The sequence below is a fragment of the Geotrypetes seraphini genome, chromosome 12 (genome assembly GCF_902459505.1).
Source record: "Geotrypetes seraphini chromosome 12, aGeoSer1.1, whole genome shotgun sequence".
Classification (NCBI taxonomy): Eukaryota; Metazoa; Chordata; class Amphibia; order Gymnophiona; family Dermophiidae; genus Geotrypetes; species Geotrypetes seraphini.
Window position 1 is genome coordinate 57,987,083 of NC_047095.1, and position 17,429 is coordinate 58,004,511.

Below are 17,429 nucleotides of genomic sequence, written 5' to 3' on the forward strand. Positions count from 1 at the left end.
GAACAGCGGAGTGTTCCTCTCAGTCCTCAGAGTTAAATGCTTCTAATTGAAAAGTTATGGCTTGTTAACGTTTATGATGTGTTCGGTCATTTGTTTTCTTAATTACTCTAGAGATGCGTATGTTGGGTACAGTGTTTTCCTCACTGAGAACAAAGATGTAGGAAACACGGATGCAGCAGTCAAATGGACATTTTTTACCTAGTAGGTTTGTTTTCTGTCTCTGCCATGCTGCCTCAATTCTGTTATCATCATGATTTGTATGGGGAACGCGACGAGACGCAGGCGACTGCACAGATACCCATATAAGTGGCTCCTGCAGCTATAAGGGCTATTGGGGTGGTAGGTAAGTGGGTCTAGGGGATTCTGGAGGTGGTTTGGGGGGCTCACCATGACCTATAAGGGAGCTGTAGTGAGATGTTTATGTGGCACCCTTTTTGTGAAGTTCACAGCAGTGCCCTGTAAGGTACCCCACTATTTAGGTGCCATGTCTGGGTGTTCAGTCCATCACTTTGCAGACCCCTCCCATGTCCAACAGGGCATGTTCCAGGCATTTTTGACTTGGACGAAAAGTTGGACGAAAATGTGGTATAAAGATGTACAATTTAGCGACTTGGACGATCAGATCGGCAGGACGTATAGTTAGACGATTTTCAAAACAAAAAGATTTTTGGACTTATTTTTTGAAAATGTGTCCTAGGCTGTTTCTAACTTTGGACGACTTGCGACTTAGACGAAAACGGACTTAGACGTTCCTTTCGATTATGCTCCTCTGTGTGTTTTAGCATTTAAACCGATGGATGTAACGTCTTTCTTTAAATTCAGAGATGCGAAAAAAAAATTTGGTCTTGTCTGTATTAATTTTCAGTTTGAATCCCGCCATCCAAGATTCAATTGCCAGCAGAATCTCTACAAGAGTTTGATTAATTTGAGAGAAGGAAGTAGGTATAGGGATTAATACTATGATGTCATCTGCATAACTGAATAATTTGATCTTGAAATGGGATAGTCTATTACCTAAGGAGGCCAAATAGATATTAAAAAGTAAAGGAGACAAGGAAGACCCCTGGGGTACTCTGCAAGGGTATTCCAATTTTTGAAACCTCGTTGTTAAACCTTACTTGGTACGTTCTAAACCAGGGGTGTCCAACCTTTTGGCTTCCCTGGGCCGCATTGGCCGAAAAAAAATTTTCTAGGGCCGCACAAATGTGCAAACGCTGCAGCAAGACAGAGGAGGGAGCCGACAAGATGGTAAACACCCCGGGGGCAGTAGAGGAAAACACTGTATCGCCCTCGACTGGGGCCGCACAAAATACTTCATGGGGCCGCAAGTTGGACACCCCTGTTCTAAACTTTAAGAAAACCTTCAAACCATTTTTGGATCGAAAGCACTACTCAAGTCCAATTGTAGAATTAGAGCACTAGTACCCTTGCTGAAAAGATGACACAAATTATCCATCAGCGATGCCAAAACAGTCTTTGTACCATATAATGGTCTAAAACCCGACTGTGATCCATGTAAAATGAAGAAGTGCTCTACGTAATTCAGCAATTGTTTATATACTAAACCTTCCATAATTTTCATGAAGAATGGAATCGATGAGATTGGCCATCAAAGATATTGAGCCCTCAGGAAAGAACTGAAAACCATACTATTTAAGAAATTTGTCAGATGATCCAACCAAACCATATCGACCCTTCCCAGATCCCGACGCATACTATAGCTATCAACCTTGTAATCTCCCTGGGAATGCCCAGGCTAATTTCTTGTTGCAAACCGCCTAGAACTAAAAGGTATTGGCGGGATAGAAGATACCAATGTAATGTAATATGTCCACCTGATGAAGGGAAAATGCCCTACCAAGCAAGTAAGTTATCCAGATGAATAGATCTAGTTGGAATTTTAAAGGTGCTACGTTCATTACTGCCGGGGGACACAAGTCCCATGGGCAGTATGATTTCACATATTTTGCTATAGAATTTCCTAAAATCATCCCACTCTGGGTTAGCAAAAGTACCAAAGAAAAAGCAAAAATGATGCTTGACACAGTAATGATCACTCCACTGACCACTCTGGAGTACAATATAGGGTGAGAGAGAAATGCAGCATTTTGCACTAAGCTAAACACAGCATATAAATTAGCAAAACTACCCCATTCTAGATTAACATAACAAATGCCAGTTGGCAAAAGCAAGGACACTGATGCTTGCTTACAACCAGTGGACACGATGTTCGTAAAATGTCAATTATTTTGTTAAAGTGGCTGGCTAGGGCTACAGAGTTAGGAAGAGGAACACCAGCTGGTTCAGCTGATTGTCAAAGATATGGGAGAGTGTGGCGCAGTGGTTAAAAAGCTACAGCCTCAGCACCCTGAGGTTGTGGGTTCAAACCCACGCTGCTCCTTGTGACCTTGGGCAAGTCACTTAATCCCCCCATTGACCCAGGTACGTTAGATAGAGTGTGAGCCCGCTGGGACAGAGAGGGAAAACTGCTTGAGTACCTGAATAAATGCATGTAAACCGTTCTGAGCTCCCCTGGGAGAACACTATAGAAATAGAAAATTGAATAGTGTGAAAAGTTTCAGCCTCTGATCACCAGAGCTGGTATTGTGACATCACAATGCCTCATTCCACCAATGCCTAGGAGCCAACCTCATCAGTGATGTCACAATGGCTTGATTGTCTTGTACTTGGCTTGCTTTCTAGAGTGGTGCAGTGATTAAAGCTACAGCCTTAGCGCCCTGAGGTTGTGGGTTCAAACCCACGCTGCTCCTTGTGACCTTGGGCAAGTCACTTAATCCCCCAATTGCCCCAGGTACGTTAGATAGATTGTGAGCCCGCCGGGACAGAGAGGGAAAACTGCTTGAGTACCTGAATAAATGCATGTAAACCGTTCTGAGCTCCCCTGGGAGAATGGTATAGATAATTGAATTTAAAAAAAAAAAAAATATATTGGTAAAAATTTTAAATAATTCTTTGGTATTAGTACCTTCACCCCGACTGACCAGACTTCGCTGGGACTCCTTTCTTTGGGAGAACCCTATCTCCCTTCTCCAGGTTTAAGCTCTGGGCAGTACTTCCTCCCTTTTCAGGTTACTACCTTCTAGCAATCACTTCTCCCTTTTCACCTTCCGACCTTTAACCTTAATGAGAGAAATTAGCTGGTTATAGGTAGGGTTACCAGATTTCCGGATTTCCCCGGACACGTTCTCCTTTTAGAGGACATGTCCGGGTGTTGGGACTGCTTTTCAAAACCTGGTCAAACATATAGGGTTTACCAGATGTCCAGGAAAACTCAGACATGCCTTCTTTTTAAAGGACTGTCCAGGTCCCGAAGGGGGTTCCAAAACCCGTCAGTTTGTCCAGTTTTTGGAAGGCCCTGACCTCAGGGCTGCGTCTGGTGGGCGTCTGTGCATGCACGGACATCGACATGATGATCGCATCGATGTTCACGCATGTGCAGATGCGGTCCCGAGCTCGTTTGTGTGGGGGCAGAACGGGGCAGCACTGGGGCACAGAATGGAGCAGATCTAGATGTCTGGCAACCCTACGAACATAAGATGAATGCTCAATATCTTTCGTCTATTATCTAAACAAAGCCCATGTTCCTCAATTATGGTGCTTTGCTTTTTAGGGTACTGTACCTGAGGAAGATTCCCTTTATATTTGGAGTGGCGTCAAAGGAATTCTCTGGCACTGTCGTAATTTTGTTGTTCTGTAGGTAGAGGTACTCCAGGGATTCTGGCAGGTCTGCAGGGATGTGGGATAGCTGGTTGCCAGACAAATCTAGCAACTAAAAGAAGGGGAAAAGAAATGTCCTTTAGTAGCAATTCAAGACTTTTAGATTACTTAATATATACAGGATCTGATTTAAGATTGAGGCAAACAGAAGGAAGAAAATGGGCAGCTGGGGTTTCTGGCACTGCTTTGCAACGGTGTGTCCTGAAAGTTCTGGAAAGGGAAAAAAACTCCAGCTCCTGAAACAAGAATGGGGTCAAAAAGGTCTGGAGACCTTGTGCCAAAACATTTTAATGTCACACTTTTAGACAGAAGTCCTACAGAAAATTTTCCTTGCATGAATTTTTCGCTATGGATTTCTATTGTAGAAAACTAAACTTTGTAAGCCAGAAGATAGGCCATTTCAAAACTGCACAGAAAACCGGCTTATAGGTCTTCCCCTCTTTTTTCTCCAAAAGTGAAATAAGACCAATACCTCTAATAAACAACAACATTGAACTATCTCCACATCTGAGGGCTCTGGAACCATCCATTCATCCATCCATCCACCTACCTACCCATCCATCCATTTACCTGTCTATCAGTTCACTTCCCATCAATTCATCCATCTGACTTTCCTTCCATTTACCTGTCCATCCATCCACCTATCCATCTGTCCATCATCCATCTATCCATCCATCCTCCTTTTCATCCATCCATCCATCCACCTATCCATCTGTCCATCATCCATCTATCCATCCATCCTCCTTTTCATCCATCCATCCATCCTCCTGCTCATCCATCCATCCTTCTGTTCACCCATCCATCCATCCACCTATCAATTCATCTGTCCATCATCCATCTATCCATCCATCCTCCTTTTCATCCATCCATCCATCCTTCTGTTCACCCATCCATCCATCCACCTATCAATTCCCCTGCCAATCCATTCGTTCATCTGCCGATTCATTCAACTGTCCATCCATCCATCCATCTCAGTGATGTCTGCATCTGGCTTTGAGAAACATTAAACTGGAACTGAGGCCCTGCATAAATCCAGTTAAAATCGTGGAAGAGAATACCTAGCACTGATTTCCTTTGAACTATGTAAGAGCTACAGAAGGCATATTTGCAAAGAAACCCCCAAGTGGAATAAAGCAACAGATGCTGGAGTGAGCTTGGACGGCGACTTCAGCATTTGGAACCTAGGACAATACCAGGTGGACTTTACAGTCTATGACCCAGAAATATCTAAGAAGAGACAAGTTAATTTAATCATGTATTTGTAATGAGTATAACTAATGGGCAGACTGGATGGACCGTTCAGGCCGTTATCTGCCGTAATTTACTATGTTACTATGTTTCCTAGCAGGAACCCAGAGTAGCTGAGATAAGATTGTGATGTCATAATGCCTCATTCCACCAATGCCTAAGAGCCAACCTCAGCAGTGATGTCACAATGGCTTAATTAGATGGCAACTTCAGTATTTGGAACTTAAGACAACACCAGGTGGACTTTACAGTCTATGACCCAGAAATATCAAAGAAGAGACAAGTTAATTTAATCATGTATTCGTAATGAGTATAACTAATGGGCAGACCGGATGGACCATTCATTTACTATGTTACGATGTATCCATATGCCCAATGTGCTGCAGTGACACTCTTATCCCGTAAGAGGTACCTTCCTACTCACATCCTATTTGTTGAGAAAAATACTTCCCTGCACGCCCACGGCATCTTCAGTTATGAGCTGAAGTTTCAGAATTGCAATTAATGCATTTGGATTTTAGATTTACATTACCAGCCTTTTCTCAATCTGGGCTCCAGGTGGATTACATATCTTAGTCAAGATGGGTTGTATGACTAGCGTTCTCTAGCACTATCAAAAGAGTCCTGGTGCCTTTGCTACCTTGCATAGGGAACCCTCTGATTTCTCTGTTGTTACTATTTACATAGAAACCTCAGAGTCCCAGAGAGAGTGTGGCATAGTGGTTAAAGCTACAGCCTCAGCACCCTGAGGTTGTGGGTTCAATCCCACGCTGCTCCTTGTGATCCTGGGCAAGTCACTTAATCCCCCCCCCATTGCCCCAGGTACATTAGATAGATTGTGAGTCCACTGGGACAGACAGGGGGAATAATGCTTGAGTACTTGAATAAATTCATGTAAACTGTTCTGAGCTCCCCTGGGAAAATGGTATTAGAAAATTGAATGAATGAAAAAATATGATGTGGAGCCATGAAACTTACAAGTTATTCCAAATTTTTCGTTTCAATGAGGAAAATGTATCTAGTAAATAGGCACAAGTATAGGGAAACCAAGCCATTGTGACATCACCGATAAGGCTGGCTCTTAGGCATTGGTGGAATGAGGCATTATGACATCACAATAGGAGGGGCCACTGAAAAGTTCTAAGACCAAGAATGGGGAGAGTGTGGCACAGTGGTTAAAGCTCCAGCCTCAGCACCCTGAAGTTGTGGGTTCAAACCCACCCTGCTCCTTATGACCCTGGGCAAGTCACTTAATCTCCCCATTGCCCCTGGCATATTAGATAGATTGTGAGCCCACCAGGGAAAAATGCTTGAGTACCTGAATTAATTCATGTAAACCGTTCTGAACTCCCCTGGGAGAACAGTATAGCAAATTGAATAAATAAAATTCTTCCAGTCCAAGTGGGTAGTTAAAGTTTGTGCAAAATTACCAAATCAGGCAACAGGATTAAATCTGCCCAATATTTTTGGGCCCTTGAAAGGCACTTGCTAATTTCTTGCATAGCGACAATCTAAAACATGATTGTCAACCTCTTCACTGCCACAGTCTGTACCCGAAGAATTTTGGCTTTCAGGAGAAGAACTGCCACACCAACCCCATCCTACTTTGTACGCAGTAGTTCCCATTGGTTCCAGCAATGCCAGAGTGCTTCTGGGTTCAGGGCTCGTCTCTCGGCATTAACTGTCTCTATTGCTTCTTTGGCGGTTGAGAAGAATCAAAGAGGCACTAGAGATCGCGAGACACCCAAATAATTTCAGTGGAAACAAAGGACTCATCTTACACAAAGCATAGCTACCGCTCATTCAAATATAATGTAGCATAAAAAAGGCCGGCGCCGAGGACAAATGTCTTTTCCTCCCTCCCAGAGTTTAAGAATATGACCTAGAGAAATTCTTCAGAGTCAGAACTTTTCCCCAAATTTCCTTCCTCCTGTCCTGCAAAATTTAAAATAGGGACCAATGAACTTTCCTGCCACAATTCAAGCTTGTGACCAACGGACTATCTCACCTCAATTTCTCGCTGAACTCACCTGACTTCCTGGGGAAACCCCCCCCCCCCCACTTCAAATCCCAAGCAATCAGGGTTGAGAACCCACTATATAAACACCAACTGAAGACCTCAGCATAGTCTGAAAAAGCCACAGCATGATGGCTATAATGTCAGTTCCGCTTACTTGGACGCAGCAAGACCTGAACAACCACAGCCATCCAGACCAGGCATTTTTAGACATTAATTTTCATTGAGAATAGGGTTACCAGATGTCTGGGGAAACCTGGAAATGTCCTCTTTTTAGAGGACTGTCCAGAGTCCCAGACGGACTTTCCCAAAACCCGGCAGTTTGTCCGGGTTTTGCCAAGCCCCGACGAGCTCCGGCCGCGTCCGGAGGGCATCTGAGCATGGACGGATGATGTCACACGCATCCGCACAAGCTCCAGGCCCTCCAGACGCGATCAGAGCTTGTCGGGGAAGAAGAGAGGAAGTTTGTGGGGGCAGGGCTGGAGGCTGAACTGGGAGGGGCTGGGGCAGAATGGGAAAGAGCCGAAGGCAGAACAGGGCAGGGCCGGGGAGGAATGGGGCAGGGTCATGTGTCCGGATTTTTGTGGCACACAAAATGGTAACCCTAATCAAGAAGGGGCAGTGTGTGGGAGTGGCTGACCTCACCCTGAGGCCATGGGCGAAGCACCCTTTTATACAATAGGCATGTAGGAGGTCTGCTGGCAGAAAAGGAGATCCTGAAAGGCGCAATAGGACTTGCGCAGCCAGTTACGCTTGAGTAAAGCTTCTGTGTAGTCGCTTCAGGCCTAAGCCTGACAATTCCTTGAGAATACATTGCTCCGTTTCCAGCTATTTCAGCTGGCCAGAATTGTCTCAAATCTCATACCAGAAGGCTTAAGCTCTCCGCGTGTAGTTGTGCCTGTCCCTGCTCAAAAGAGCTTACAATCTAATCAAGACTGATAAACTGGACAAGGAGGAGCATCGATTCACGGTGCTCAGGTGGGGGAATTACAGAGGGAATGATATTGGTGCTTAGAAGGTGGGTTGGAGTTTGGAATTGAAAAATCTTCAAAGAAGCGGGCTTTGAGTCTGGATTTGAAGACTGCCAGAGACGGAGACAGACGTATCACGTCGGGCAGTTTGTTCCAGGCCTACGATGCCCTTTGAACAATTTGAGGTATGCCAACCACTTAGTTATTTTGAATTATTTGCAACGTATCAAATAAGGTTCAATGTTTATTGTTCATTTAAAGCTTCTATACTGCTACTAATGACTATGAAGTAAATTCAGAGAGGTTCACATGAGCAGCTATGATGGAAATATGAACATTAACTCCAGTAATGATGGTACCGTATGCGTACAAGTTGATATCTGATATGATAATGGTCTATAAAATCCTGAGTAGAGGGGAATGGGTAATCACAAATTGATAGTTTACTCTTTCGAAAAGTATAAAGACTAGGGAACGCGGTTCATAGACAACGGCGCGAAAGACAAAGGCGCGCCCGGACAATTGAGCACAGCGCGGAGGCGCGCGCCGCTCTAAATTACAGTTTTTAGGGGCTCCGACGGGGGGTTTTGTTGGGGAAACCCCCCCCCACTTTACTTAATAGACATCGCGCCGGCGTTATGGGGGGTTTGGGGGGTTGTAACCCTCCACATTTTACTGTAAACTTAACTTTTTCCCTAAAAACAGGGAAAAAGTGAAGTTTTCAGTAAAATATGGGGGGGTTACAACCCCCCACACCCCCACAACGCCCCCACAACGCGGAGCGATGTCTATTAAGTAAAGTGGGGGGTTCCCCCCAACGCCCCCCCGTTGGAGCCCTAAAAACAGTAATTTAGAGCGGTGTGCGCCTCCGCGCTGCGCTCAATTGTCTGGGTGCGCCTTTGTCCCGGCGCGCTTTTGACCTGACACCAGGAACGCCTGCCATGAAATTGCACTTTTACAACAGGTAGGAGACAATATTTTTTCACTCCCCCCCCCCAAAATTCTGTATATCGTGCCAGAAGTTGTGTGCGTAAATTGATGCGCTAGGCCGATACAGGCACAGAACTTAAATCGTTTGACGAGACCACTCGGCACTGATAATTGGCAATTAATTAATTGACGCTAGTTAGAAGTTATATGCACAATTTGGTAGGCGCAGTCTACCGCGCATCAGTTCTGGCGCGTGAATCTCAGAAGGGGGCACGGCCAGGGGAGGAGCTTGGGCGGATCATGGGTGTTCCTAAATGTTACATGCAATGATACAGAATGCACCCAATCCACGCCCAACTTAGACGCAGGTAATTAGGCCTGGATTTCCTTGGCCTAAATAGATGTGCCTGAATATTAGCGACACGTAAGGACACAAAACAAGATTCTATATATGGTGCTATATATAGAATCAGGCCCTTAATGTATAACTAAGTTCTGGAACTCGTTGCTGGAGGATGTGGTAAAAGCAATTAGCATAGCTGGGTTTAAAAGGAATGGGATTTGATATACCGCTTGGACAAGGTGTATTAAGCGGTTTACAATCAGGTACTCAAGCATTTTCCCTATCTGTCCCAGGCGTATAGGGGATAGGCTTAAAGATCTCAATATGTATACTTTAGCACAGTGGTCTCAAACTCGTGGCCCGCCAGGTACTATTTTGAGGCCCTCGGTATGTTTATCATAATCACAAAAGTAAAATAAAACAGTTTCTTTAGCTATAAATTACAATATTATTATTAAGACTTAGCCAAAAGGAAAGATTTATGAACTATAAAGAATTTTACCTCATGCACAATTGTCATTTCTTGAATGAGACATTAACTATTTTTTTTCTGAGGCCCTCCAAGTATCTACAAATCCAAAATGTGGCCTTGCAAAGGTTTGAGTTTGAGACCACTGCTTTAGAGGAAAGGCGGGAAAGGGGACATATGATAGAGATGTTTAAACACCTACGTGGCATAAATGCGCACGAGTCGAGTCTCTTTCAATTGAAAGGAAGTTCTAGAATGAGAGGGCATAGGATGAAGTGAAGAGGTGACAGGCTCCGGAGTAATCAAAGGCAATACTTTTTTTTACAGAAAGGGTGGAAGATGCGTGGAACAGTCTCCCAGAAGAGGTGGTGGAGACAGAGACTGTGTTTGAATTCAAGAAAGCCTGGGATAGGCACATGGGATCTCTTAAGAGAGAGAGGAAGAGATAATGATTACTGCGGATGGGCCATTTCGCCTTTATCTGCCATCATAGTGCTATCAGATGTACGCAGCGCTGTACAGAGTCACAAAGAAGAAGACAGTCTCTGCTCAAAAGAGCTTACAACCTAAACAGACAAACAAGATGTCATGGATACAGTTAAGGAGAATGGTTAATCTGCTGGCTGAGTTGGTGGGCAGTGAAGAGAAGGGTTAAGGATTGAAGGCTATATCAAAAAGGTGTTTTTAATCAAGGTAAGGGAAGGAGCTTGGTGGACAAACTCAGGTAATTTATTCCAGGCATAGGGGGCAGCTAGATGAAAGGAACAAAGTCTGGAATTGACAGTGGAGGAGAAGGATTTAGCTAAGAGCGGCTTATCTGAGGAACGCAGTTTTTCTGGGAGGTGTATCAGGAGAGATTGAGGGGCAGCAGAATGAACAGACTTGTAGGTCAGCAATAGGAGCTCAAAGTCTATCTAATGTACCCGGGGCAGTGGAGGTTTAAGTGAGTTGCCAGTTTAAGACAAGATTTGAAGTTCATAAACTTAAGATATGTAATAATAATCCAGCGTTCCCGCTAAGCTGCGCTGGGGTGCGCTGGCGCTCAAAATATTACCTCGCAGCGCACAAGTTTCTCGTCACAGCGCACACAGTGTAGAGCACAGTTCTTCAACCGCCGGTCCGCAAACAAAATCTTGCCGGTCCGCGAAGGATTCGGTCCCCGCCGCAACGAAAGGCCGGCGTCAACTGACTTGCAACTTCCTGTTGCAGTCGCTGTGCCGGGACTCCTGCCTTCGCCGGGACTCCTGCCTTCCACCGCGTTTGCCTCCTGCCTTGTCTCCGCACCTCCAGACCAGCAGCGGCAGCTGTGTATGCTTTTAACTTCGGCACAGAGCTGCCCCTAATCAATAGTTTAGCGCGGTTTCATAAGGCAGCCTCGGGGCCTTTGCTAGGCCGGCCCACATCGCATCATCGAAGCGGGCCGGCTATCAAAGGCCCCGAGGCTGCCTCATGAAACCGCGCTAAACTATTGATTAGGGGCAGCTCTGTGCCGAAGTTAAAAGCATACAGAGCTGCCGCTGCTGGTCTGAACTCTTGGGCCGCTGAAGGAGGGCAAAAAGCAGCTGTCCTGGAGGTTTCCCTTCCTCTCGCCTTTACAGGTTCCTTTTTTCCACCTTTTTTTTTTTCCTTCAAACGGCAACGGGCCCCAGCATCGACATCAATCAAGTAAGTTCCACTGTCAATCAAGCGGTTCTGCTCGGCCAAAGCTTCCCCTGTGACATGAGCCACCCTCAGGGGAAAGAAAGTGACCCACAAAGGTGAGGGGAAGGGGGGCAGATGATGGAAGTTGGGGGGGGGGAGAGAGAGAGAGAGAGAGAAGGGGCAGATGATGGAATGGAGGAGATGAGAGAGAGAGAGAAGGGGACAGATGATGGAAGTGAGAAGAAGGGAGAGAGAGCAGAAGGCAGATGGATGTCAGTTGAGAAGGGAGAGCAGATGCTGAATGGAAGTGGGGAAAGAACACATACTGGATGGAAGGAGGAGATAAATAAAGGGGGAAGAAAATAGTAAGATAATGGAGGGGTGAGGGAAAGGGGTGACAACACAGTGTAGACACAGTGAAAAGAGGGAAATGGGACTAAATAGTAAGAAAGAATTTAATTTAGATGGAGGCAGAAAATAGAGAAGGAAGACCAGAGAAGAAAAGGGAAGAGAGAGCAGAGAATGATCAGATCTGAGTGGAGGAAATGAGAAGAGAGATATGCTAAAAACCACAGGGGGGAGGGAAGGATAGAGATGCCAGACCATGAGGGGAACAGAAGGAAGATGATGGATGCTAGACCAAATTGGGGGGTGGGGGGGGGGGGCAGGAGGAGAGATGGCAGGGAAAGACAGACAGTGAATGGAAGGGGCAGATGCTGGACTGAAGAGACAGAGAAGGTTATCATGCTGCTGTACCGGGCCATGGTACGCCCTCACCTGGAGTACTGCGTCCAGCACTGGTACTTTAAGAAGGACACGGTACTACTCGAAAGGATCCAGAGAAGAGCAACTAAAATGGTTAAGGGGCTGGAGGAGTTGCCGTACAGCGAAAGATTAGAGAAACTGGGCCTCTTCTCCCTTGAGCAGAGGAGATTGAGAGGGGACATGATAGAAACATTCAAGGTACTGAAGGGAATAGACTTAGTAGCTAAGGCAGGGAGAACGAGAGGGCACTCTCTAAAGTTGAAAGGGGATAGATTCCATACAAACGTAAGGAAGTTCTGTGGTAGAAAGCAACATATTTATTTGGCTCATAACTTGCTGGCGCCCGATATTTTTAGCTCACAGTGAAAAAAGTTTGCTCACAACACCCGCCCGCTTAGAGGGAACACTGATAATAACAACTTTATTTTTGCATACCGCCATACCCAAGGAGTTCTAGGTGGTTCACATTTGTTTATCAAAAAAAATTACAAGTGGTTTAAAACAATTGAACATTATTCGAAGCAAGCAATAAATTACAAGTGGACATGTGGAAATCATGTATTTATCTTTGGGGTCAGTAGCATGAAATCTTGCTACTTCTCGGAAATATGGACTTGTGACCTGGTTTGGCCACTGTTGGAAGCCCGATACTTGGCTAGATGGACCTTTGACCCAGTGCGGCAACTGTTATGTTCTTATGTTCTAAGGTGGTCACTGGACACATGAAAGAAGTCCTGGTCAGGAGGTTAAGGGGTGGAATTAAGATGGTGGCCACCAACTGGTGTCACTGTGGGAACTCCCCTGACTTTTTTCATTTTGCTCTTGCTCTAGGTCTTACGCCACGAAACTATGGTGAAGAGGAAGGAAGGATTTTAATCTTTACCCAACGAGACGGCCTCACCCGCCGTCAACCCTACGGGCTGCTGTAACAGGCGCAGAGCAGGCATGGACACAGCTGTGTCTGGGAAGTGCAAGAGCAGATAAGAGACGCATGGGTTAGCCTGGAAAAGTCATGTTCAGTGTAGCCAAGTTTTGTCAAATACTGTCCATTCAAAATCTGTTCCACACCAAAAATGGAGAGAGTGCTTGCTATACAGCAAGGAAATTATTATAATTTTAAAAAGATTTGGGGGCCATTGATTACATATTCTAATGATCAGACAACTTAAACACCTTTTTATTATATAAGGATACTAGCTGATGCCCCGGCGTTGCACGGGTATTTAATTATAGCAATAACACTGTAAATGGATTCAAATAAAGATACTTTATAGTGGTGAAAGAAATTATTTTTTTACATCTTTATAAAAAGTACAATATTCAAATAATAATGTGAAATATTTGACAAAATGAATACAATACAACTAACACAAAACTTGATTATAAACAACATTTTTAGTTTCACCGCCAGGAGCAAGAACATATACATTTTTGGGTGAACCCACCCTTGAGCAAGCAACATAGAGTTGTCCATGGGAAAAACAGGGGGATCTTAAATCCACTCCACAGTATGTAATAGTCTGTCCTTGTGATTTATTGATTGTGATAGAGAATGCAAGTCTCACTGGAATTTGCAATCTCTTAAACTGAAAAGGAAGATCTGTTGGAATAAGTGGTATCCGCGGGATAAATACGGTTTCACCTTGTCCCTTTCCGGTTAAGATAGTCGCTTCAATTACATTGGACAGTAACCTCTTTACACAAAGCCTTGTGCCATTGCAAAGTTTTGGTGGGTCAAGGTTGCTAAGTAAAATAACTGGAGATCCCACAGCTTTTTACATTTTTTCCATTGACATGAATGGGTGAAATATGATTTTATGTTTGTAGCTCCGCCCATGTGTGCAGGTGGGCGGCGAGACCCCCAGAACATATCACCCCAGGTAGTGAGGGATCTGCATATCAAGTTTCGTTCAAATCGGTCCCACAGCTTTTTAAATTTTTTCCATTGACTTGAATGGGTGAAATATGATTTTATGTTTGTAGCTCCGCCCATGTGTGCAGGTGGGCCGCGAGACCCCCAGAACATATCATCCCAGGTAGTGAGGGATCAGCATACCAAGTTTCGTTCAAATCGGTCAAGCTGTTTTTGCGTGATCGCGGCACATACACACACACACATACACATACATACCTCCGATTTTATATATACAGTGGTGCCTCACACAACGAACTTAATCCGTTCCAGGAGCAAGTTTGTTATGTGAAACGTTCGTTGTGTGAAACGCGTTTTCCCATAAGAATACCTGTAAAACAAAATAATTCGTTCTGCAGCCCTACATTTCCCTCCCTCCACCTCACCTCACATGCAGAGCCTGCCAGCCTTCTCCCTCACCCAGCCGCACGATCTCAAAAAGCTGTGCACGCGCAGCTGCTGGAGTTGATCAATGTTCTCTCTCCTGCAACTTCCGGTTTCCGGTTGCATCAGAGGAGAAGATTGAACAACAGAGCATGCGCGCATGTGCTGCTCTTTGAAAGTGTGTGGCTGGCCGAAAAAGAAAGCCGGAAAACTCGGTTTTTAAGGTAAGGTGGAGGGAGATGATGGAACACTGCATTCAGACAGGAGGGTGCTGCTGTTCCCGGCTCACATTAGAAAGCGGCGAGAGTAGTTCCGCCCCCCCCCCGGGCCCCTCGGGCGACTTCGTTGTGTGAAACGAAGTTCGTTATAGGGAGCAAGACAAAAAGTTCGTTATGCGCAGTGTTCGCTGTACGAGGCGTCCGTTATGCGAGGCACCACTGTATAGATAAGTAGGGTGGGATTGAGATATATGATATTGTTTTAATTGGTTTATTACTAATAGATGGGATGGGTGGGGAGGGATTCTTTTTATGCTTTGATGATTATAAGTAAGAATGTCAAGTGATTTGTAAAATTTTTTTTGATTGAATATTATACACTTGTAAGATATGAAAATGAATAAAGATTAAAAAAAAAAAAAAATCTATTCCACATATAAAGGCAGTATCAATATTACTCAAAACAACTCATTCATATAGTGTTTTGCAGAACCTTCAGAAGTGCCTCCTGCCGGCCAAACATTTTCCATGACTAAGCAACAATACCGGCACGAGCGTCGTCATCAGACCTGCTTTTTGTCAATGCGCTCCGTGTTCTTTGTTATTTTTTTGTATATAACTTATAATTTTATAATTTATGATTAAATGGCTTAGTCTTTCTCTGTATAAGCTTTTCGTCTATGTCGGGAAAGGACCTGTCAATTCGACGTGTTTCGCCTCTCGGCTTCTTCAATGTTGACGTGAATGGACAACCAATCTAACCCACCCTGTTCTCCATTCCAGTACATGATATTACTGGGAATGAAGAAGTTGGTCTCAGTATCTTGAAGGCTGAGAAATGAATGGAAAGAACCTGGACCAAAAGACCTATAAAGAACTACATTTCTATATACATCCTGAAAGTAGCGAGAACACTTGTGTAGAATGAATCACCAAGTTGAACTTTTATCATGGAGTACACTCTCCTAAAGCAGCGACCCAACACAGCCATCAGCCTGCTTCCTCCTACTGGTCCTCAATCTGTGTCCCCTACTCCCACAATAACCCTTTTTGTGTTCCTCTGCCCTAAAATTGGATAATCCCCTTGCCTTGATTAAATCTAAACACAGGCATTCTATAATTAGCCAAAAGAGTTTCCTATCTTTGGTAAACGTAAATAATTATTTTCATAAAAAGTGGTACCTGCAGACCGCTGAGCTCTGACCATGCTCTTGTGTACACAGAGTTAATCTTCAGTTTGTTATTGCTCAGATAAAACTCTTTCAACTTCGCCATCCCTGTGAGAGAGCCCTTCGGGATGGAGCTGATTTCATTCTCTTTCAATTTCAAGATCTCCAGGTTCTTGGGCAGAGCCCAGGGCAAGGTCTTTAAGTTGTTACCAGAAAGATCCAGAGACTTCAGTAGTCGCAGCTTACGGAAGGCTTCCCGGTGGATTTCGCTGCTTGTGATTTTGTTGTAGCTCAAGTTGAGCTCCTCCAAGTAATAAGTTGTAGCAAAATCGTTTTTGTAGATTCCTGTTATTTGATTGTGAAGAAGCATGAGCGTCTTCACTCTGCGGGGCAGTCCACTGGGCACCCTTTCCAGCATATTATTATACATGTGGACCGTATGCAGTTTTTTCAGACCAAGAAAAGCATCTGGGTGAATCCCTTTTGCCTTTAGCTTATTGTTGTGAAGAAGGAGGTACTCCAGTTGCCTTATCTGTGTCAAGACATCTGTGGCGATAGTCTTGATGGCATTTTTCTCCAGGTGAAGCAGGACAATATTCCGAGGCAGGCCACTGGGGATGTGCGTAAGGTTATTGCTGGACATGTCCAAGTATTCCAAGCTGGACAGCTTCCTAACAAAACAGAAACAGTAAGTTAAGTCACTTGATATACATCCAGTCTCAGCTAGTTACCCTTCGTTTCTTTGAAATTCTTGTTAATCTAATGCAGGGATTCTCAACCCAGTCCCAAGGAAACACCCAGTCAATCAGGTTTACGGGATATTCACGCTGCATATCCATGAGATAAGTTTGCATGAACCAACTCCATTGTAGGCAAATCTATCTCATGCAATCTTAGGCCTCTCCCAGCGCATCCCAGAATGCACTGGGAGTCAGGCCTAAGATTCCTATGGGAGGGACCTTAGGCACCTGGGCCAATCAGGTCCTTAGGCCCCTCCCTGGTGAATCCCATGATGCCTGCCATTTTGGTGAAGGCGGGCCTGCCAGCCGGAGGCTGAAAAAATCCCTCCAGCTGACCAACTACAAAACGTAGGAGGCTCTGGCTGGGCTAGGCGGTGGGGTTCCAGCTGTGCTGGGGGGGTTCTGACTGGGCTGGGGGGTGGGGGGGGGTCTGGCGGCCTACCTTAGCAGGGGGGGTGTCCTGCAGGAGGGACTGGGCTGGTGATGGAAAATCTGATTACCCTAGTTAAGCCAGCTCTTACCCCACAGAAATTACCATCCTAGGTGACCACCTAGTTTGCCTAATAGATAAGCCATCCCTTTACGAGAACTTGGTTCTAGGAAAATATTCAGAGCAAGTCTGGCTCTACGAACTCTGACCCTTTTGATCCTGAACCAGGCCCATCAATAATGGAAAAAAAAGTCAATTTCAGTGCAATTCCAGTGTCTCACCAGAAGGTCTCGTTGTCCATCCCTTCATTGGTGAGGCAGTTGTTCTGCAGGTACAGCTCCCGTAGGTCGGTCAGGTGCATAAAGGCGCCCTTAGGGATCTTCTCCAGTCGGTTGTTCTGAAAGCAAAGGTCGACACATTTTTTTCTGAAGCAAGGTCAGCCCCGTTTGTAGTA

General features: G+C 44.9%; 1 protein-coding gene across 2 annotated transcripts in view; it reads right to left on the reverse strand.

Annotated features, from left to right (window-relative positions):
- PODN (podocan) overlaps window positions 1–17,429 on the reverse strand; it is a 53,042-nt gene that overhangs the window by 11,864 nt on the left and 23,749 nt on the right. For both annotated transcript variants that reach the window (XM_033915191.1, XM_033915190.1), the window contains exons 7-9: window positions 17,257–17,372; window positions 15,819–16,476; window positions 3,642–3,790 (exon numbers count right to left, since the gene is read on the reverse strand). In XM_033915191.1, coding sequence (XP_033771082.1) covers window positions 3,642–3,790; window positions 15,819–16,476; window positions 17,257–17,372 — 923 coding nt within the window. The remainder of the gene's footprint in view (window positions 1–3,641; window positions 3,791–15,818; window positions 16,477–17,256; window positions 17,373–17,429) is intronic.